Source organism: Haliotis rubra, unplaced genomic scaffold (assembly GCF_003918875.1).
Source record: "Haliotis rubra isolate DU_JTF1 unplaced genomic scaffold, ASM391887v1 Scf102, whole genome shotgun sequence".
In the NCBI taxonomy this organism is placed as follows: Eukaryota; Metazoa; Mollusca; class Gastropoda; order Lepetellida; family Haliotidae; genus Haliotis; species Haliotis rubra.
In genome coordinates, this window is record NW_025764915.1 from 248165 (window position 1) to 260329 (window position 12165).

Genomic DNA, 12165 nt, shown 5'->3' on the forward strand with positions numbered 1-12165 from the left:
TGAATCTGGCCAAAATTGTAAAAACATGTAAGGGATGATATTACGCCAATAACTGCTACTGGAGTATCCTTCCCGCATGATGGGAATTTACAGCCAATCTAAACACCCTGGAACTGAACATATCTGGTATGATACAAATATCCGAATTGAAAATACAATAATCGACTACCCTAGATGGAACTAAAACGAAATTCGATTTATAAGTGACAGTCTACATACATCAGGGCAATTTTTGTTTGATCTATCAAACTTTAGTGAATTATTATCAATTGACATCTTTCTAGAATACATGGGAGTTGTTGGCTCAATGGAAAAGAGATGTACGCAGTACTCTATTGACCTCAGAAAACTCATACATAATACATAAAACGCAGCTACTAAACCAGAAACGGCTTTGCATGTACCTACTAAGTGCAGCAGGCATCTGGTAGAAACTAGGGAAATGGGCTTTCGCAAAAACAAATGTCAAAGCATAGAAAAATATAAAAAGAAAAAAAGAAGAAAAAACAACAACAAAAAATACCCCAGACAAATATTTAAACATAGAATCCAAAAACGAATTTCTACTTCCTAATATGTTAAGATGGAATCCTAAAATAGTCCAAACTTGACATTGCCTACTTTTCTGAACTTTAGTCTTCCTTTCATTCTTGTTTAATATATTTACTTTGTACATTTGAAAACAGCGTCTATCGTCAAAGTGTATAATAACTGAAAATGCACTATACTTTGCTTTTCAGTGACGAATTGCATATGAAGTAGATCTACAGATTTGCTTTGCTTGGTCAAATATGTAGGATTATTATAATACAGATTTCTAGAGCATATATCTTTTTCATGGCACTTTTTCTGTTTTTGTGTTAAACATGTATGTTTTAACGTGTATTTAGTTTCATTACCAACAAGCTCACATTCATTCACATTGCCCTTGTGTCAAGAGTTGCCGTGCTGTAATATCTACATAGCAGAACGAATTAGCAACGTATGACGCCAACATATGATAAGTTTATAACGGTGTGAATAATTTTATAAAAATCTAAATGATTTTAAGAGTTAATAAGTGTTAATCTTAATTGAAGCTCTGTCTCATAATTCAAGATGATATCATCATGAATAAAAGGCATTAATAGAATAATTTACAACATACAATTTTTCCTGATGTAGGACAAGATCACTGGGGCTATCAAGTCCGTTGAGTATCACTATGTCATCTTTGGTGTAGCGGTCAGAGGTCACGGCCTTGAGGGAGCCAGTGCGCAGGGTATAGAACACAAGTCCTGACCTCTCGTCCACAGCCAATCCTGTCACCTCTTCCCCTGGAGCAGAATTATATTAGATTACAAATCCACCTTTATGTTGACGTATGAAACCATCAGTTCAATAAAAAAGCAACAGTCACTCAACCGTGAAAATACAATTATACGAGGTGTTTGCTAAACCTGTAATCACGTGTCATGTTCCTGCTCCTACGTAACCAACACTTGCACCTGAAGGTCGAGGTGATTGTATTTATGACTTAAGGAACACTTCTACATCTGTAAGGTATATAGCAATAGAGCCTGTAAGTCTCGCGAGGTGTTAATTCCGGTACTTGGCTGGTTACCGGCTCCCTTTGAGCGCGCCATTTTGGAATTGGTGAGACGGGGACCAGCTTACTTCCGGTACCAGATTTCCGGTGACAAGAACTATATTAAAGAACCAGTTGTGGTTCCAACTGCGCGACCGCATATGACTTTACTAGACTAGACCAAATGTAGAGCTATGCTTGGCTGTCACAGCTGTTGATTTGTTGATTTAATAGTTGGCTAATTTGGGCATGGTAAGATCGGAAATATGTTATTCGTGCAAGGATTATCTGTTCCTTACTGTCATCTGACAACCATGAGACCATTCGAAAAGGTATGAAACGTTGTTTGTCACCGGAAGTACTAAGGTATCGCGAGGTGTCGTGACATACTTATGGGCCCTATAGCTCAAAGATTTGTCAAATTAATCAAACACACATTCACACGGACCAACCTTCTGTCGACCATACTGAGGAACTTAGAACCATTTTAAGGTCATTCTGAGAAAGCTCTTGATTGTTTTATTATATTTAATGCATATTTAATTGTATAGTTGCAGGCGGTCAACTTTATAATACAAGCATACTTCCGACTAGACGTGATTGTTTTCCGGTGTAATACATTGATTAGAGTATAACACATCAAGATTTAAGAAACCTTTCAGATTTATGATCGTCAGCTGCCTGTTTCCATCCCATCGGATTCGTCCAATGGAGGCTGGAGACTGTGTGCTGTAGTAGATGTAGTTATCGGTGGCGCTGTAGACGTGGTGAGTTACGCTACCGTTGATGTTGGAGAGGATAATAATGCTCTGATTTTGGAATGTCAGGGGAGTCTTGGTCAGCGTATTTTGACCACTGGCCACCAGTAGGTACTGGTCTGGAGATTCGGGAGCTGGTTATTATAAAGCAGAAAGCTCTGATGTGTCATTAGGTGTACAAAATGCTTGATTTCAGAGTTAACAGCAGGAGGTCAGGACCGTAGACATGTTTGATGCATGGCATCATATCATAAATGTGTACATCGACTGTTTCAGTCACGTGATTGTCTGGTCAAGACTAGATTATTTATAGGCATCCGTCAAAGCTGGAATATTGGTAAATTCAATCTCACAGAAGCAAATGAGCTTTATATTCATATTTGAGTTTTATAGACACATTACGAGCATCTTCATTTCTCTAAACTTGCATGCTATCATTTCATCATATCGAATAATGTTGCTTTTTGTTCATCACGTTTTTTCAATAACCGGTACACATGCCTCCCCTTTCATTCAACGAGTCAGAAGTGGTCATGAAGACAAATAAGTTTTGGATTATAGATTCGATTATCTACAGACCTTTGTCAAATAGATAGAATTGTGCTGAGTGCGACACATACACAGTAAATAAACAGTCCTGGCATTCTTACCAAGACACATGGTGTGGTATGGAATCCCGATGTCGGGTGTTGTGGCGAACCCGGGGCAGGGTGTACAGGACAACTGTCCGTAGTGATTTTGGTAGAAGCCAACGGGACATGCCTCGCACATGCCATCGGAGTAAAAGGTTCCAAGTGGACATTTCGCTGATAAAACCAATACAAGAGAGGTAAAAAGGAAAATTGTACTGACGCATCATTTTCTGTCACTGACAACCAGGATACATGTTGCAAGTCTCCCTGGAACATTACTATTACAGCATAAAATGAATGCTAAAATGTGTACACATTTGAGGGATTTCAAGATGGTACCTGGTTACGATTTCTGGCTTGTTGGCACCATTTAAACGTTGAAGACCTGCGTCACGTCATGCGGTCCTCCGATATAAACAGAATATTTATCAATGAACAACTCACTTACATGATAATTTACCATCAGTGCCATTTCCTTACTCTACGTCAGTAGGCAGGTGTGTGGTTTGTGAATCCCCTTGCGTTTAAAGTAGGAACTCTGTGAACACTTACAGCAGAATAATCCCCCAGGAACACGGCCAGCAGCACACGTGACATTTTGTTCCACCTTCAGGTAGGGTTCATTGTCTCCGACTGTAAAGTTCCTGTAACCCACGGACCTTACTTCCCAGTTCGCTTTGTCCAAGATATTCCAAGCAGCAGTGATTGCTCCAAGTCCCCCAGTAGCTGTTCAAACCAAAACATCATATTCTTGGTATGAGAGGAATGTGTCATAAAAGGGGGTTCTAACGGTCTAGTTTTTTAGTGTCCTCAAGATCAAGGATATTTCATTCCATCCGCAAATGATGCACTCCTCTGCCAAGCCCAATCAACTGTATAAACATCTTTTCGTTTCTACACTACCCCTTTTCATTTGTTCATCTCTGGCTTCAATCGCTTCCCCCCCGTCGTTAACTCACAGGCTTTATCAACTTACTGCCTTGCCAGTTATGTAAATTATGTTGGTTTTTTTTGCTTGTAAAATGTTAGATGGAGTGAATATTTCGAAATAAGTATGGGCGAAAGTGAAAGGGTTCGAAAGAAGAGATTACATTTAGATGATATCTGAAATGTTTTGACCATAGTCGTGTCCACTACAAATGTAATATACTCATTAGCAAATCCTTTCACGAACCTGCTATCCCGCTTCCGTTGCGTCCGTATGGCTGCACTATCATGTGACCTTGATGCATTGTAATTTCAATATCACGGTGGGATGGACTGTAACGTTCATTACTTTCGTGCATAAATCCACCATTGGAAGACAGCAGATTTTTATTGATTCGAGCAACTGAAAACGTTAACCAGAAAACAAATAGACAACGCTCACTCATGGAGTCATATATCAATGCTGTCTAGGTTCATTGGATTTGCTCTTATCTAACCAATTCTCTCTTTATGTGTCCTCTGCAGTTTTCATGTATATTTGATTAGATATTACCCTGGTATTTTAGTCAGAAAAATATTGAAATATTCGATGGTAACAATCATAATTTACAGTAGTCTTGATTGGTTTGCATCGGGGACTTGATGTCCAATGTCAATACAGACGGTGCAATGACACCATACTCACGTTCTGGATTAGTCTGCATCGAAGAGACGTCAACAACACCGGGTACAATGTGAATGTCGAGTGTCAGAACACCCAGCTGCACACCAGAATTATCTGTACACACAGTTGTATCGTTGTCACAATCGATGCCGGTAACATGCCAGCCACATACACCACTTTTCACACATGCAAACCTCTCCGCGATGCCAGAGAGTGATTCCTTCAGATCGGGTACTCGCTGTGTGTGAACAACAGTATATTTCAGCTGGACTGTGACCGGAGATGCGGGTTCTAAAAAAGACAATAGGATTTAGTGACATGTTCGACGACAAATTCACGCTCATACCATTATAAGATTAGGTATTAAGCGAATGATGTTCCAGTTGTGCTGGCCCAAGTCTTCTGGGCATAAAAACAAATTATCCAGATGTGATTTTACCCTCTGCTATGAGTGTATTGAAATATAATTTGAGAAGCGACTGGGGTTTCGATATTAATATTTAAATTAAACATTATCCCCAAAATCACCCTGCTGCTTCTGAACCAGATGAAGACAAAGCACAAACCTGCACATGACCGCACAACACGACCAGGCGTCCATTCTTTTTCCTTGCAAGAATACTTCATGTCAGACTGGAACTGTACCAGACCAATTCGGCATTTACTGTCACATTGCAATACACCATCACTGTCTGTGGTGCACGTCACGTCGGCAATGTCCCGGCTGGATAGAAGATACTCCTTGTGGCAGACTGTTAATGGCAAAATAGTTGATTTATCGGAACAATAGGTCTTCAGCAGTCAACGTTTGACTACCACTATCCAATAAGTATAAGGTAAAGAAGGGCATCAGCCAATGGTGTGATTTATTCTAGAAAGAAAAAAGAAAGAAAAAGGAAAACACGGTTATATGTGCTCTGCTCACAATAATATCTTGACGAATGGAGTGATCTGAAAGTTGGAGTGTCAAGAAAATGAGTTGTAAATATTTCTTGAATATGTGCAAATACAGCCATGATAGTGTTATAAGGTGAAAATTGCATCCGTTATACAAGAAACGTATCACAAATCTATTATTGAGACTTACGGTTATTTCGTCATAGAATGCTATGACTGTTGGTAATAAACTAAGGGATAAAGAACAGGATAAATGTCAGTAACAGATAAGCCTCTTAAAGTAGTAATTAAACGGATATCGATCGAGGAGTATTTCTGATCACGAGGCACGACATGAGACCATGGAATGATGTAACTTTAAACGAATCTGGGGGATTGAATCTGGTCATGTGACAAGGGTAGAGCAGACACGAACACCTTAAGAAGATACTTTCAGCACAAGAAATTGGTGCGGGTTGCAAAGTCAAAAGAACGTTCGCATCGCGATCGATCAGTTTCCATCCCTGCTAAAGAGCTTGCCCTATCCTGTCCAGACCACGTCACCTTGAAACGACGAGAGGGATCGAGTAAACATATGTGAGTATAAAACCTTGTGTTGAGTTATTCCTGGTATGCCAGAGTGCCAGCACATGAATGAAATGTGGTTATTGAGGAGTTACAGTCGTCTGACCTCTCACTCCTAGACTTAACATTCCCCATGGACCAAGCAAGTGTGTAACTGGAGCTTACATCACCCCTGACATCCAGCTTAATAGGTAACTGGTAATAGGGTTTACTCACACCCAAATCCCGGTTACGACAAATAGCATATTATGTATCCAAACAACAAATAACAAAAAATACGAGATCCTTCAGTTTGTTTGCTTGTTGTGATCCAACTATATGACGGCGGTCTATAAATAACCAGACACTCCACGGGTTAGATCTTTGATATCGATTTGAAATGTACAGTGTGGTTATAATAATTGTTGTTCGTGTTGTATGATGCAAACATTAAACTACTAGGTTAATTACCTCGACATGGCTCGGCATTACAAACTTCTGTGTTTCTGTAGTTGCCAACACAGGGTTTGCTTCCGTCTTGTAGGCTGTCGCAGGAACGATGTCGTGTTTTGTAGCCACGTCCACACGTCACGGAACACGCCCCCCAATCGCCCCACATGCCCCATTCACCATCAGCTGTGAAAGGATAATTGGAAAACTGACCGTATCAAGTAGCCTTGCGGTTAATTCCAGTGGAATCTGTCAATCAATACATCTGTGTTTGTCAATTAACAATGTGTGTGTGTGTGTGTGTGTGTGTGTGCGTGCGTGCGTACGTATGTGTGTGGTGTGACGCCGTTGTCTCGTCACGCCGAAGCCCCGGCTTAAATTCCCCACATGGGTACAATATATTAAGCCCATTTCTGATGTCCCTCCCCCGCAGTGATATTGCTGGAATATTGCTACTTAACCACAAAACATAAGCGAATAAAAGACATAGTAAATGCCCTAACGTACGTTTTTATAGTTTACATATTAAAGTCGGTGTATGTGTTCCCTTACGTTGTTCATCGTCACACAGCGTTCCAGTAAACCCCGGTGGACAAGCGCAAGTGTACTCAGCTCCTTCTCCCAGTCCTGCCACACACGTTGAGCCCTCTGCACAGTCGTTGTCTGCACACTTGTCTGGCGGGGTCATACACCGAGGGTCAGTGTAGCCTCCACTGCAATGACACTGTGGTGCCATGGACGCGTTCAGAGAACACCTTCCAAATGTGCCACAGAATCCCTCACATGGGTCAATTTCTGCGGGAAAATCATTTCATTAGTAAAGCACATTCCCAGAATAGAAGCAACATGCATAGAGTACCTATATGTGTGTAAAATAGTACAAAAGTGAATTCGAAGAATTGAGGTCAAATGGTGTTATTACATACCCTACTTCAGACGTAAATAGTTTGGATGTAATCAAATCAATGTTAAAGGCATGGGTATACAAATTAACTATTCATTAACATCGTTCATTTTTGTGTGTGTGTGTGATGATGTGCGCACATGTTTTGGTTTTTTTAATATTAAATGTAGTCGTAATGGACAGCGATGAAGGGTTTGAATCTTTAATAAGGGGGTAATACAATGTCGCGAGGGACAATTTGTAATTCCTCTCTGACGAACCCTCCCAGCAGCCCGTCTTTTAAGAAGTACAAGTTTGGTTCCCTGTCTTTGTTGTCAACTTGGTCGACGTTGTATGTTTTCATGGACCATATTGGATCGGTGGCACATTTTCTGCTGTCCCCCTCATATTCACCGGCTGGTACAAGTACCTCATGTTGACCAGGTCCGGTAATGGTTTTTCTGATCCATGTGCTGCTGCTGTGATTCAGCGGCGACGGATTTCATTTGGTTGGCCTCAATGGATCTCTTGCCCACGAGTCTGGTGACTTTGTTGTTAATGGCATCCACCACTCGCGGCAAGCGTACGACCCATTCCGTATTTCTGTTTTTAGGACCAATGAAATCCTGCTAGTAATGGTGTGAGAACAGGCGTTCGGCCAAGGTGCGATTGTTACCTCTCGACGATGGCTTGGCTTCGGTTGGCTCCGGCCACGCCTCGTCTGACCAGGACTTTGTGCTTGGCCAGCAGCTGCCACACGGCTCCCATAAACTCGTGGCCAGGATCGATTTGCAAGACATCAAGCCAGGTCACGCAACTGCGTTTGTAGATGCGTTCTAAGGCTTTGGTGACTTCGGTTGAAACTTTGTTTGTCAACGGCTTGGCTTCCTTGTAGCGACTGGCAACATCAACTATGGTCAGGGCGTACTTGTATGTCTTGCGTCTTACCCTGTCGTGCGGCAGAAACAGGAGGTCGGCTTGATGGACGCGATTCGGTGTTGAAATGTCGAATTTTCTTCTTGGAATGTACCGAGGCGCTGGCAGATAAACTTGCCAGAAAGCTTTGGCTTTCTCATCGGAGACTCGAGCAGCTTTGGTGAGTTAAAGGCTGGACTCACTATGAGTTTCCGTAGGTTTTCCTCCTCGTTGGATCTAACTAGTTTCACATCCAAGCGTTTCCTTAAATTCTCCATGTTTTTACCAAATACCGAGTTGTTCATCAGGTTGTAGAGGCTTTTCTCAAATTCGCTTGTGGCTTGTTTTCTTAATTCTGTGTTTAACCGATTGTAAGGTTCCATCCAGGGACTTTGATCAAATTTTAGAACCCGATGCACTTTGGTAAGCTTCATTCCCAACAACAAGTACATTTGCAGCTTCCGATAGTGCACCACATACTTGGTCTTGTTCATCAAGTTAGGTACGAGTTTTTCCACGTTAGCCAGTGCGTTATCTCCCAACAAGTTTCGTTGATATTCGGACATCCATTCTTGGTCCACCATTGATCGTTCTTGAGCCAGCGGATAACTGTTGTGGTTGGCATGCAATTCTTTGGGATAGTCCAAGTCCACTTCGAATGGGAATCCATTCTCAAAGTTTTTTCGGGGATAGCCATAATGTTCTTTGTATTAAAATGTTCGTTATCAACCCACTCGAACCCGTCCGTGGGTAAAGGTTGACTCATGGCCCAGCTGTACAAATTATTCACGTCGAGATAGAGGAGATGATTGGTGAGTTAACTCAAGACGTAGGCTTCCATGCTTTCGCGTAGCGTTTTGATACCATGGAAATCCTGCTGCGCATTCCTTTCTCGATAAACAGGTGCATATCATACTCCGTTAACAATTCCAATTTAACTCTGGTTTTCTTTAAAAGTGCATCCCACGACAGACCGGGGCTGGTGTAGTACCATGTAGGGTCTAGACCATAGTGTTTCGAGCACTTTCTCTGAAAGTCTCGAACACGTCGGCCAGAAATACAGGTCGTGATAATTGCCTAAATTCTGACAGCTTAGTTTCCCCCCACACGTTAAGGGCGTGCACGTAATCGTCCTGGGAGATGTTCGAGTTGGTTAAGTGACTATAAAAGCAGTCGATGGGAGGTAATTTCGTTTCAATGAATCTAGACGAATCGTCCATGTACTCATACGGGTACACACCCTTTTTTATCAGCAAAGGCAGAGTCGGTGTATTGATTGGTTATAGCAAAGGTATCATTGGCCTTTATCAAACTGTCGAGGACGACAGGAGAAACTGGGCACTATCGATGAAGCTCAGACTGTTTAACGAAAACGAGATGTATTTTTCCATGTTGTTGGGGATGCACTCTAAGCCGCCATCGATTTCTCAGATGGCCTGCCTGATCAGGTGGGCATTGTAACCTCTGAGGTTGTGAAACACCACGGGAATGGGTATCTTTTGGGGATCGATTTTAAGCTTTAAGTTGCACGCATTGTGGGCGGCGCCTTGGTATTGACCGGTGATGTGACAATGATCTCTTATGGAATCGTCTTTAAGGGGTCCCCGTCATACGTGGCAATATCTAGCTCGTTGATGAGTGAACTCATTCTCTGGTGTCATACGAATGAGGGTAGGGTCCCCCAAAAAAGCTTCCCTGACTTTTTCCTCTTCGTTTTGTAAGGACGTAAGAAATGTTTGGGCTGCGTCGGGACCTCGGTAGATTACAGGGAACGTTCGTTTCCCCGTCGAATCAGACGACCACATACACAAACCTGCAAGCTTTGTGTTCCTGCATTTTGTACATAAAACTTTGTTCGGTCGTGTCGGGCGTGTCGTGGTTGACCTGTTTAATATGGGCTTCAAAGTCAGCATAGAATACATAGGGTACGGACATTTGATGTTTATGATTAATAAATGTTAGCATGTTTTTCGTTTCTTCGAGCATATCGATTCTGATCGCTGTCTCTCCCACACCTCGACAGTCCTCTCTGTGCGCTTCCAGCAGCTCTTCTCGACAGTACCCATGCAGACGTCGTTCGCATATATGTTTTGATTGGTCGTACAACAGTCGACTCAAACTTTTAATTGCGTTGTAGTGATACTTGCCCTCTTTTTAGATCAGAAATAAATTGATCCTGCGCACGGTTTTATCTTTTACAGGGCTTATCCTGTGCACGATAACCCTATTCCCCTCGTGTCTGAAGGGTTTTGTTTTTCCACTCGAGCGATTTGAGAGATGTGGATAGGCATGTCTATACCCATAAAGTCGAGGCCGGATTCCTCAATCGAGGGATAGCTGGAATATCTATCTGGATGATGGGTCGCTGGATACACGGCGGCTATGACCGCCAATGGCAAACAATCATTGCCTTTATTTTTAGGGTAAGTGATGTCCTCTTTATTCTTAAAGTACGGAGGCAAGGCTATGTAGGATCCAGCTTTGAACAGTATGTAGTATAATTTGTGTCGATAATACCCACCACCCATCCAGAGCCCATGTGGGTATAGTTTTCTAATGATTCTTGTATTTTTAGTAACAAGGTATATCGATCGTTGAAGGGATAGAGTCGGATTGAAGTATGACTTCCTGCTTGCCTCTGAAATAGGGCTCGACATACTCGGTACTACCATCCCTCTGCTGTTTGTTAAGCGACATTTTAATCATGAGCCGATATTTAATACTTTTATAATCGTCCAATTCCTGTTTGATCTTGCTGGCGATCAGGGGTTTAACGTCGTTGACATCGTTATTAGAGTGGACTGTCAGCCTCTGAGATACTTACCCATGGCATGCTTTGTCGGTACGAATTGCATTTCGACCGGCTCGGATTAAAGGTTAACATTTGGTCTTTTCCGATACGAGAATAATATTTCAGTCCGCGACTTTTCGCGAGAGCTTTGAGCTCTTTTACGGTGGGGGACTTGACATATTTAATGTCCAGCAAGGTCAGCAATTTGGCTTTCCTCATGCGAGAATAACCAACCACACCACGCTCCTCAGCCAATGCTTTCAGTTCTCTGACAGTAGCCATCATTTATTATATCCACATGCAAAGTCAAATGTCTAATTGATATATGTATGTAGGGGATTGTTTTTTTATTGGGACTTGAACTTGAATGAGTTGCTAGGCCAAGCAAGATGGCTGCCCAAACCAACAACGGAGCTCCGACCAAGAGCATCATTGCTAAGCCAAGCAAGATGGCTGCCCAACCTAACAACGGTGCTCCGACCAAGAACCCTGTTGCTAAGGCAGATGGCCGCCCAACCCAGCAATGGCGATTGGATCAGCCAAGCCTGATAAAGCGCTACAACAGTCAAACTCGACAGCATTTAGACTGGAGTTAGGTGTTGAATATTTTTCCATAATATGTCGGATATTTAGTGTACCAACTCAACTGTTGTTGTTGGATAAATGAGACTAAAAAACTAACTATATTAGTCAGCCTGCTGCTAGACTCAACAATCCGTTTATGTAGGAATGAAACAAAGCAAACTGTATTAGTCAGCCTGCTGCCAGAATTGAGCCACACTACTGTCTGTTACCAGCATACTATAAATTTCCTTCTTGCGTTGATAAATCTCCAAAAAGAAAAGACCCAGTGTCCTGAAACGAGTATATTTACCTAACAATTTCGAAAGTTCCCATAGTTTTCGGGCATAAGAGTGATGAATACCAACGTTTTCTTTAAGCCAGTCTTTCCATGTACTGCAGACTTTTATTTTGTCCATGCTGTGCATTTCACATGCCACATTAAGCCATTCCCCATAATCAAGGGAGGAAGATAATGAGCATGTATATTTCTTTGTCAACAAATCATAACCTGATTTGAGATTGTCGAACATTCCTTCCAGGCTTGTAAACACGCCCACCTCGGACACCTAGGGCA

General features: G+C 42.1%; 1 protein-coding gene across 1 annotated transcript in view; it reads right to left on the reverse strand.

The window, feature by feature from the left end:
- LOC124270013 (sushi, von Willebrand factor type A, EGF and pentraxin domain-containing protein 1-like) overlaps positions 1-12165 on the reverse strand; it is a 63990-nt gene that overhangs the window by 9534 nt on the left and 42291 nt on the right. The window contains exons 17-25 of the mRNA XM_046705041.1: positions 6991-7233; positions 6460-6624; positions 5115-5300; positions 4570-4839; positions 4132-4287; positions 3510-3683; positions 2976-3131; positions 2223-2459; positions 1148-1316 (exon numbers count right to left, since the gene is read on the reverse strand). Coding sequence (XP_046560997.1) covers positions 1148-1316; positions 2223-2459; positions 2976-3131; positions 3510-3683; positions 4132-4287; positions 4570-4839; positions 5115-5300; positions 6460-6624; positions 6991-7233 — 1756 coding nt within the window. The remainder of the gene's footprint in view (positions 1-1147; positions 1317-2222; positions 2460-2975; positions 3132-3509; positions 3684-4131; positions 4288-4569; positions 4840-5114; positions 5301-6459; positions 6625-6990; positions 7234-12165) is intronic.